Genomic DNA, 11,328 nt, shown 5'->3' with positions numbered 1-11,328 from the left:
GAAGACTGCTTCCTGTCTCCACTGATGACTTAGCCACATATAGTGCTGACATCCTAAGCACAGTTCTTACCGGGCCTTGCCGAGGCCAGATACTCCTGTGCTGGCAGGGTGGGTCTTTCTCTGAAAGGTACATCTGCTCATCCCCCTCTCCTGCCACCCAATTCTAGCCGAGCACACAAGGCCTGATGAGGTGGGTCTCCACTTACCTGCTCTTCCTTTCTTGCCACACCCCCTGTCTCCTTGTGCTCAACCCAACATGCCTTGCTCTGAAGAGACTTGTATTTTCTTTTTCTTTAAGATTTTATTTATCTTTTGACACAGAGAGAGAGACAGCTAGAGAGGGAACACAAGCAGCGGGAGCGGGAGAGGGAGAGGGAGAAGCCGGCTCCTGGCTGAGCAGGAGCCTGATGCGGGGCTGGATCCCAGGACCCTGGGACCATGACCTGAGCCGAAGGCAGCCGCCTAACCGACTGAGCCACCCAGGCGACCGAGCAACACATATCTTGGGGGGGGGTTTAGAGATAAAGGAAGTTTCCAAAGGAAGTTTTATACATTAAAGTAGATTTACAGGATGGAGGGGAGCAGACTAGGATTGCCTTTTGCTCTTTAGCAGAATATTAACATGGAGGCAGTTGAGTCCCTAGAGAAATGTCACTCTGCCTGTTTCAAGGACTTGTCAATGGGCTGTAGGGAGTAAGGAAATTTAATAATTTTTCTTCTGCCTTTGTTTCCCACACCAAACTGACTGAGACACCCAGGTGCCCCAAAAAGTAATGTCTATTTTAAAAATACATATGCAAATTTATGCTTAAGGTTTTCTTTCCTGTGGCTATAATTTTTTATTTTTTCTTTCAGATAGAGTTACCGTTACAATTGTAATTCATACAGAGATGAAAATCACATAATGATCAGACAGTGAACTGTATCAGAAAGACTTCCACTGTGAGGCAGGGTTGGTGTTTATGGTACCTTGAGTTACCGAATGGACAATTAATTTGGCCCCTGGGGGTTTTATTCCAGGTGGCAGCACATTTTAGTAAGATTTGGCGAGAGGAGAGGTATACTTGTATTTGATGGGTGAGAGAAGGGCCCCTGGGCACGGAGAGGACAAAATGAGAACCGTGAAGGCTAGCAACTTTTCTGCAGATCAATTTTAGGAAGCGGGGCGTAAGAAGGCTGAATTATGTGGAAACTTTGTACGTCCACGCCTCCTGGAGAACCTTCACATGCCCTCGGGTGAAGGCAGACCCAGACAGAAGCCTAACGCCTTACGTCACCGGCCCTGGCAGCCCCAGGACCACTCTGCAGACCCACTCCCTGTCCAGGCCTTCCGGCTGCTGGTCCGCACGCAACCGCGCGCCCCCGCTTCACCCAGACCGGCGCCGCGCGCGCCCCCGCAGCGCCCCGCCCCTTCCGGCCCGGGAGGTTTGATTTCCTTGGCGGGCGGAAGCGGCCAGAACCCGACGATTCCAAGGCCTCCTCGGGACTTTGGGCACTCGCCGCTTCGCTCGGGACGGCTGGCCGGCTCCAGTGTTCTTCTACCCCGCCCCGCCCCGCCCGGCCCTCCGCCCCTCAGGTCAGTGTCTCCCCGGGTAGGACCGGGGTCCGGGCTGTGCGCCGCGCGGGGGACCGGCAGCGTGAGCCCAGCTTGCTCCTGGCTCGCAGGAGACTGGAGAATTTACCCGGAGCCCCGCCTTATGAGCCCACTTCTCGGATGACATAGTCAGGCTTTCCGACCCCCGGTTTTCTCCTCTGTAAGTGGGGATAATGATCGTACCTACCTCAGGATTATTGGTGAGGGGCAGGCAAAGCGTTTGCCACTAAGTAGGCTGCGAGAGGTGTGAATTCCCATTGCACGTTATGTGTTACCACTCCCTCTTCAGAGTCCAAATCCTTACTCTTCTTTCGCCTTCCTAAAGTAGTGGCTTAAGAGGCTCACACTAAAAGGGATATATCCAGCCTGCCAAAGCAGTAAAAGAAGCAGCACCACCAAGAAACTGGTGGGAAAAAGAAACTCCCAAAGGAGAGCATCTCAAGAAAGCGATCAGACCTGTAGCAGCTAGCCTGAGTAATTGTTCTTGAGCCTCACCTTTGGTATTTCTCTTTGGTAGTGGAATGGGGGAAAGTGGCGGCGGGTTTCAGAGGTACCTGGAGTTTTGCTTAGAAGCCAGTGTTCCTTAACTTTTTTGTTCATAATATGGTTTCTGTTTACTATGTTTGGGAGAAATCGGAAACTCCCTTACTGCACCATCATGGACTTCTTTCACCAGCGGATCTTACTTTCTTATGTATCTACTGTGGACCAACCAGATAGGCAGATGAGTCCCTTAACGCCTTTAGGGTGCGTTAAGGAATGCCTCTTCGTTGGTGCTCCCAGCATCCTCTGTAAAGGAGCAGGAGAGGATGTTAATTAAATGTATCAATTACAAGGCCACCTTACAAGCCATTCTGTATTCTACTTCTTATTTGAAATATCCTCGACGTTAGTATCTTAACCAAGCTCATAGATGAGGTAAATGTATTACCCAGCAGGTAATAGCATAGCCCAGCAGATACCATTAGTAAGAAATTGCCCCCAATTTGTTGCTCTTCTATAAAACTTAATGATAAATCTTCCATTATCTAAGCACTTCCTTGTTGCCTCAGAGAAGTTCAAGATCCCAAATGTACATGCCCACAATTCTGTTTAGTCACACTGAGAAGGACATTCAGGTATCTGATTGGGGTCTAGTTTTCTTCTTCATTATCCACAGTTGAGAGACTGCCTTCCACATTGATCATATACCTCCTTTAAGCAGCTACAAAGTTGGGTTACTCCAGTCCCATCCTTCCTGTGTTCTATATTTCTAAACTCTAGAGGATAAACAGGGCACTTAAGAATATTTAGACCAGCTCTACAAAATTTAAAAACCAAGTAAACTCTGCTGTCATTATAGCAGTTTGCGATGCAAACACCAGTTTCCTTCTACAGTAGCAATAATGATGTTCCCTGGATTCAGTAGATATAATTGAGGCCCACATTTGTATTACTCAACCAAAAACATGGTATAATTTGAGGGGGCAGGTGGTAGATAAAGAAAAAGGAAGAAAGAGAAAGAGAAGGTGCTTGGTTTTGTCTTACACTGGCACAAGTTGATCTCTGCTAGTTGACTTGAGGCCATGACCTGGAAGTTCAAAACTCATCTGGGAGAAATCTGTCAAGTTAATTGTGAATTCTTATATCTCTGATCTGGGGAAGTGAATTCCAACGTCATACAAATGGTTGTCTCCTTTTGAGTATGGCAACAAAGTCCAGTCCTTTGTATGGAATTTAGACACATGCGGTTGGCAATTAGGATTCTTATATTTTGTGAGGCCTTTGTCCATTTCCATCTCATGGTTTTTAAGCTTTGAAATGTCCTTTTTTGTTTCCTTTTTAGCCCCTGTGTTCTGAATACCCCAATACTGCCTTAGTTGGGCTTTGAACAGATTTATAGCCTGACATTCCCCCATTTCTAATATCTTGCTCTTTCTCTTCTTCCTCATCAGGATCCCAAAGATTTCTTTTTCTTTTTTTCCTTTCTTTTAGAGAGAGAGTGTACGGGAGCAGTGGGGAGGAGCAGAGGGGAGAGAGAGAATCCTAAGCAGGCTCCACGCCCAGCATGGAGCCAGATGTGGGGCTAGATCCCATGACCCTGAAATCATGACCTGATCTGAAACCAAGAGTTGGATGCTTAACTGACTGAGTCACCCAAGTGCCCCCCCTTTTTTAAAAAGAGATTTTACTTTTAAGTAATCTCTACACCCAATGTGGGGCTCAAACTCACAACCACGAGATGAAGAGTTGCATGCCCCAACTACTGAGCCAGCTAGGAGCCCCAGGATCCCAAAGATTTCTTGTGTTGACTTGTACTTTTACTGCTGTTGTTGTCTGTTTTGAAATTTCTTAGTCATATGAGCCCTGTCTTTTTGGGGTGTGATTCCACTTCATTCCCACCTTTGCCCCACTGACAAATACTCTTTATTTTTTATTATTTATTTATTTATTTGACAGAGAGAGACACAGCGAGAGAGGGAACACAAGCAGGGGGAGTGGGAGAGGGAGAAGCAGGCTTCCCACACAGCAGGGAGCCCGACGCGGGGCTCGATCCCAGGACCCCGGGATCACGACCTGAGCCGAAGGCAGACGCCTAACGACTGAGCCACCCAGGTGCCCCTGACAAATACTCTTTAAAAGATTTCTGAATTAGTACTGCTGTTAAGGATATTTTTAATCCTATGCCTCAGGTGCCGGTGAGAATATATATGACCTCTGTGATGTCTCCTTGCCTGGAGTAACTTTTGCCACTGCAGCAGAAGCAGAATATTTTATATCCCAGCTTTCTGTGACCTGACTTTGCTTCTTCCGTTGCCTTACCCCATTCATGCAGGTTCAGCTAGATTAAAAGTTCAGCCTAATTAAGTTGGCCCAATGCCATCTCTTCCTAGGAAATAGCTACTATTTATTGGATCAGAATGTCTTTTGTCCATGATCTTTATCTTTCTTGCTATAATAGCTTTGGCGTTGAGATTGAAACTGTTTAGTTTTTTTTAAGGCTGATATTTTCCTTGAGTTTTAATTTTCCTTCCAAAGCTTCTGCTCTAGTGTTCTGTTCACCGACCAAATTTTTGAAGGCTTTTTACTTGCTGACAGTAATTTATCTTTTATCTCTAAGTAAAATGATTCATGGAATCAGAGTGCTTTAGGCATTTTAAAAGGAGATTTAAAAGGATATTTTGAAAAAAATATCTTTTGCAGCTCTTGGGCTTTTGATTATTTCATTGACAGTTTTTTCTCTACCTCAATTTAAGAAGATGCCCCATCCTCACTGTAGTAAGGATTTCCCCTTTTACTGTTTTTTTTTTTTTTTTTTTTTTTTTTTAATAAACTCACCACACTCCTGAGGTAGAACTTGCATTCTAGATCTTCCAAAGTCATGACCATTTTTAAGGCGTAGTAACATGCTGGCCACTCAGCTCTGGATGAGCGAGGAAGAGGAACAGAGAATATGAAGGTAGTCAACATGGTGCTGGCCACTCATCAATCCCAAGCCTTTGGCAGGGTTGTTAGAGCTCTGCCTGTTGGTGAAGGGAGACTATGTGGCCCTAGAAATGAGCATTAACACCAGGTTTCCACTACTGAGAGGCAGCAATCAAGATGGATAAGCTTTGCCCTTTCCAGGTGAAACTTAACTTCCCAAGTCCGAGTTGGATATGCATGTACTCACTTAATTTTTCGAGGTGTTAGAGAGAATGGGGTCTGAGGATCCAGAACCCTATTCTGCCATAGGTAGTCTGCTGCAGGTGACCAAGGAAGATTTTTGCACAGGGGTCAGGCCAGCAAAGGAGGATTTCATTACTAGCTGGGTATTGGCCTCAAACCCCTTTGTGAACTCTAGAGTCCTGGGGTGCTGTGCTGGATTATATGGGAGATTCTTTGTGCCTGACTCAGTGACCTCTACTTCCCTGGGCTTCCTGATTCCTGCTTGGCTTTCTAAGGGGTGTTGGGACATCTCTTCCCATGGTTGAAATCCCTAACCCTGTCGTTCCGCACCAGCCTCTGAGAAGGAGAGCCCCTTAGAGAAGCCATTTCTGTATAGGTTCAGAGATCTTTCACCCCATGTCTACCCACAAAGAAATCTCCACTTTGCAGTACTGAGACTCATGTTCTAGGACTTGACCTATATATGAACACTTTTAGAAAATTTTAGAAATCTACTTCCTCGAAACTTTCTTTTACTCATTTTACTTTTTTCTTCCTTCTTGGCTTTCATGAAACTATATTCTTCTAATTCTTTTCTTTTTCCTTTTTGCCTTTTCCCACTCTTAGCTATGGGACTGGTATGGGTAAGATCTTAGCTGTCTACATTTTAAAGATTTGTCTTTCACTTTTAAGTCTTTACACTAAATGTAATTGATTTTGTGTGTGGTATGAGAGATCCAGTATTCTTTTTTTCCATGTGGCTAACCAATTGTCCCAGCTCCAAATCTGCATTTCCATTTGCTGGTACCCCTAAAAGCAGTTTCAGTTCAGTACATGTAGATTTTTTTTTTTTTTTTAATTTTAACCCTTGGAATCTTTGCACTTAAATTCCCTCTTTTTGGAATACTCTTTCTCTCCTTTTTGGGCTCACAACTCCTGTTGAGGCCTACTGACCAAAGACCACTAAACACATCTGGACTAAAAACATTAGGAAGCTTACCTGATTTTTGTGGTTTTTTTTTTTTCCCATAGATTTATTGATATATATTAGCTTACCTGATTTTTGAAAAAACAAACAAAACAAAAACATTAGGTTTTCTTAGCTTGCTGCAGCAAGAGAAACCATACTCCCTAGGAACCGAAAAGGGGCTTACAGGATTTGAGCTGTGCTGGTGATTTTAAGAAAGGATTAGAGAAGCAAGGATCAGTTTTAGAATGGATATTGTCAAAGAGCTGTGGCGTTTCAGCAGGTGGGTATCTTAACAAAGCAGGATGTGGGAGGACAACATCGGTCAGAAAACACCAGTCAGTCTAAGAAAGGATCATTATCATTTTAATTTTTATTATTATTTTTTAAAGATTTTATTTATTTGACACAGAGAGAGGGAACACAAGAGGGGGAGTGGGAGAGGGGCTCATGACCTGAGTTGAAGGCAGATGCTTAACCACCTGAGCCACCCAGGCGCCCCAGGATCATTATCATCCCTCCAATTTGGTTACCTGAGGGCTGATTTTCTTTTTCTCACTTTTCATCCTTTGAATTGGATCTTGGCTTAAATATTACCTTCTCAGCAACCCATTCTGACCACTATTGCCTATTTCTTTCCCAGTATTTATGACAACTTTTAATTATTTATTATCTATTTGCTTTTTGTCTTCTCTGCTGGAATGCAAGATTCATGAGGGCAGGGACCACATTTCTTTTCTTCTCCATTACAGAGTTAGTGTAAAACACAGGTCTGACACAGCATAGGTGCTCAGTAAGCACATCTGTATGATAAATGAAAAAAAGAAAATTCAGGGTTGATAGTCTGATTGCAGTAGCACTTCTGCCTGATATACTGCTAATCTCTAGTTAAAGTCAACTAACAGCATATCCTCCACAAATGGGACAAAGCTGGTATGAGTGTGACCTTAGATATTCATGTACACAATAGGGCCCTACTCATCCCCATGATTTTTTGTAATTCTACTTAATTTTAAAACAAAAAAATCAAATAATATCTACCTAAGACTTTTTTTACAGCTAATTTATATATACTTTTTTTTAAAAAATATTTTATTTATTTATTTGACAGAGACACAGCGAGAGAGGGAACTCAAGCAGGGGGAGTGGGAGAGGGAGAAGCAGGCTTCCAGGGGAACAGGGAGCCTGATGTGGGGCTGGATCCCAGGACCCTGGGATCATGACCTGAGCAGAAGGCAGATGCTTAACGACTGAGCCACCCAGGTGCCCCTATATATACTTTTTGATACATACTTAAAAGTATGTATCAACATGGTTTTGAAATGTGCGGGTCCATTTATACATGGGTTTTTTTTTTTAAAGATTTTATTTATTTATTTTTCAAAGAGAGAGCACAAACAGGGAGAGTGGGAGGCAGAGGGAGAAGAAGCAGGCTCCCCACTGAGCAAGGAGCCTGATGGGGGACTCAGTCCCAGGACCCCGAGATCATGACCTGAACCAAAACCAAGAGTCAGATGCTTAACCGACTGAGCCACCCAGGCACTCGTCTTATGATTTTCTTAATAACATTTTCTTTTCTCTAATTTACCTTATTGTAAGAATTTAGTATATAATACATATGGCATACAACATATGTGTTAATTGACTGTTTATGCTATTGATAAGGCTTCCTGTCAACAGTAGGCTGTTAGTAGTTAAGTTTTGGGGGAGTCAAAAGTTATATGTGGATTTTTGACGGTGCAAGGAAGTCCTTGCCCTTAACCCCTGTATTGTTTGAGGACCAACTGTATATGTAACACATGTAAATTGTGGAGCATAGTAATAAAATATGTATCTATCTCATTATATGTTTCTTAAAATTGTTTATCATTGGAATCTTAATTTGCATTTTCCCAATGACTAATAAAACTGAATGTTTTTTCATGTTTTTATTGGTCATTTGTGTTTTTTTTTATGATATGCCTTTTTGTTTTATATGCCTTTTTCTTTTGGGTTGTCTTTTTCTATATTGTATATAGTATATTCTGGATAAAAATCCATTGTTTATAAGTGTTAACAAATATTTTCTCACATTTATGGCTTTCTTTTTTTTAAGGTTATCTTTAGACATGCAAAAGTTCTGATTTTTAGGGGCACCTGGGTGGCGCAGTCGTTAAGCATCTGCCTTTGGCTCAGGTCATGATCCCGGGGTCCTGGGATCGAGCCCCACATCGGGCTCCCTGCTCGGCGGGAAGTCTGCTTCTCCCTCTCTCCCTCCCTCTCCCCCTGCTTGTGTTCCCTCTCTTGCTGTGTCTCTCTCTGTCAAATAAATAAATAAAATCTTAAAAAAAAAAAGTTCTGAATTTTAATGTTTAATGTATGATTTTTTTATGATTAGTACTTTCTATATTTAAAAGATTCTCTTCTGTCTTAAAATCACACAATATTCTTTAAAAATTTTTAAAGGTTTATCTTTCATATATAAGTCTTTCCTTGATCTGAAGTTGATTTTTATATATGGTATGAGATAGGAAGCCAGTTGTTGTGTCTTTTTTTTTCTTAACCATATAGCCAATCAGTTTTTCTGGTATCATTTATATGCCTATGATGTATTTATATGTACACTTATAAGAGTGGAGGAGATAATCTCATAGTGGTTCCTTTTTTCATCATGTACTATTTCTATCTTGCAGGTTCTTTTTGTAATATTGTATAAACCTCCAGGAGGACTATGAAAGATTATGATGAACTTCTCAAATACTATGAATTATATGAAACTATTGGGACAGGTAATTGTTATTTTTTTCCCTGGAGGCAGAGGACAGATCAACTATTTGAGATTATAGTGCATTTGGGCAGTCATGAACTTTTCAGTTTAATTTTAAAATTCTTAAACCTACTTTAGAAAGAAAAAGTAGAGCAATAGAGAGGAGAGTAGTAGGAGAGGTCTTGTGGGTCCTTTTATTTAGAATAAAGGTCACTGGAGAGTTTTGAGCCAAGGAGTGATCTATCTGACCTTTGTTTTTTTTTAAGATTTTATTTATTTATTTGAGAGAGAGAGAGAGCACGTGCACCAGTGGGAGAAGGAAGGGAAAGGGAGAAGCAGGCTCCCTGCTAAGCAGGATCATGAGCTGAGCCGAAGGCAGATGCTTTTTTTTTTTTTTTAAATATTTTATTATTTATTTTGACAGAGAGAGAGAGACAGTGAGAGAGGGAATACAAGCAGGGTTGGGAGAGGGAGAAGCAGGCTTCCTGCTGAGCAGAGAGCCCGATGTGGGGCTCGATCCCAGGACCCTGGGACCATGACCTGAGTGGAAGGCAGATGCTTAACGACTGAGCCACCCAGGTGCCCCCTGACCTTTGTTTTTAAGGGTCACTCTGGCTGCTTGGCTGTGAAAAGTTTGGGCTGGGAAAGGCAGGGGCAGAAGCAGAGAGATGTTAGGAGTTTATTGCAATAATTCAGGTGAGTGATGCTGGAGATGATGGGGACTTGAATGAGGGTGATAGCAGTAAAGGTAGTGAAAGGGTGGGATTCTTTACACTGTGTGTGTGTGTGTGTGTGTGTATTTTAATTTATTGGGGTGTAACAAAATATACAAAATAAATTCGTCTTGATGGAGTTTTATGTACACATCCACCTACATGTTCCCTGTTCAGATTAAGACAGAAAGTTTCCAGTCAGTACCTCCCTCTTTCCCCCAAGGTAACACTGATGTGTTTTGAAGACAGAGCCAATGGGATTTGTTGATGGGTTGGATACGGAGTGCGTGACAAAAGAGAAGGGCTAAGGATGGCTCCTGGGTTTTTGGAAAATGTTGAGTTGCCATTTACTGAGATGGGGAAGACCATAAGAGGGACCACCAGGAGCTTCTTTTTAGAAATGTTACATTGGCAATTTTTTTTTTAAGATTTTATTTATTTATTTGACAGAGGGAGAGAGAGCACAAGCAGGGGGAGTTGGCAGGTGGAGGCAGAGGGAGAAGCAGGTTCCCCGTTGAGCAGGGAGTCTGATGTGGGACTCGATCCCAGGATCCTGGGATCATGACCTGAGCTTAAGGCAGTCACTTAACCAACTGAGCCACCCAGACACCTTTTTTTTTTTTAAAGATTTTATTTATTTATTTGAGAGAGAAAGTGCACTAGCAGAGGGGGAGGGGTTGAGGGAGAGGGAGAAGCAGGTTCCCTGCGTAGGGATGGATGTGGGGCTCCATCCCAGGACCCTGGGATCATGACCTGAGCTAAAGGCAGATGCTTAATCGACTGAGCCACCCAGGTGCCCCAAGTTGGCAATTTCTTTTAGATACTGATGTATAGACATTTATCCAGCTTTTGATCCAGTTTTGAAACATAATATCCTGCTTTTGATCCAGTTTTAAAACTGAGAGGCTGTTTCCTGTTGTCTTTTTTCTCAGCAACTTTATATTGTGTTCTATTAGTGTTAATTATAAAACGAATTTAATTGCAATGTTAATTGTTAAGCAAATTTCTAAGCAGCGAATTCTGTTTTCCTGTTTTCTTCAACCCAAAGTTAAAGATACTATCATGGTAAAAAACAATCTTCAGCTAGGCACTGGATGAGGAGACGTTAGGGTCATGGCTAACACTTTGGAAGCAACAGGAAGAAAGAGCCACAAATTTCCAGGAAAATCTGGATTGATAGAGCCTTTTAAAAGCGTATGGAGGGGTGCCTGGCTGGCTTAGTTGGAGTGTGCCACTCTTGATCTTGGGGTTGTGAGTTTGAGGCCCTCATTGGGTATAGAGGTTACTTAAACATAAAATGTTAAAAGAAAGAAAATAAAAGCATATGGAAAGAAATTTGTGCCTGAGTCCTCTGGTTGCTCTGATGATGATTTTAGGTTACTCTTGCTTATCTCTTTATAATACGTTTTCCTATACTTAGGTGGCTTTGCAAAGGTCAAACTTGCCTGCCATATCCTCACCGGAGAAATGGTAGCTATAAAAATCATGGATAAAAATGCACTAGGGGTAAGTTTAAGATTATTTAAAAAATATGTATAGATCAGTTTTGTAAATTAACAACTGAATTTGCTCAAATGTCCTGGTTACTACTTTTATGAGAATCATCTTTCTATAGCTTTTCTTTTTTTGGCTTTTTAAAAAATTGCCAGTTATGTATAAAGTAATCTGGGGGAAGGGCAAT

The 11,328-nt window shown here is 42.2% G+C and overlaps 1 protein-coding gene across 6 annotated transcripts in view; it reads left to right on the top strand.

Moving 5' to 3' along the window:
- Nucleotides 1-1,452: 1,452 nt before the first annotated feature.
- The window catches only part of MELK (maternal embryonic leucine zipper kinase), an 88,366-nt gene continuing 78,490 nt past the window's right edge, over nucleotides 1,453-11,328 (top strand). For 5 of the 6 annotated variants that reach the window (XM_073881342.1, XM_073881337.1, XM_073881339.1 and 2 more), the window contains exons 1-3: nucleotides 1,453-1,576; nucleotides 8,861-8,956; nucleotides 11,068-11,153. In XM_073881342.1, coding sequence (XP_073737443.1) covers nucleotides 8,899-8,956; nucleotides 11,068-11,153 — 144 coding nt within the window. In that variant the 5' untranslated portion in view covers nucleotides 1,453-1,576; nucleotides 8,861-8,898. The remainder of the gene's footprint in view (nucleotides 1,577-8,860; nucleotides 8,957-11,067; nucleotides 11,154-11,328) is intronic. The other variant, XM_073881340.1, reaches the window with a different exon arrangement.

The sequence above is a fragment of the Callorhinus ursinus genome, unplaced genomic scaffold (genome assembly GCF_003265705.2).
Source record: "Callorhinus ursinus isolate GAN/ISIS: 27379988/994484 unplaced genomic scaffold, GSC_fseal_2.0 scaffold42, whole genome shotgun sequence".
In the NCBI taxonomy this organism is placed as follows: domain Eukaryota; kingdom Metazoa; phylum Chordata; class Mammalia; order Carnivora; family Otariidae; genus Callorhinus; species Callorhinus ursinus.
Note: the sequence above shows the minus strand (reverse complement) of the source record. Positions and strands in the feature narration are given on the sequence as shown.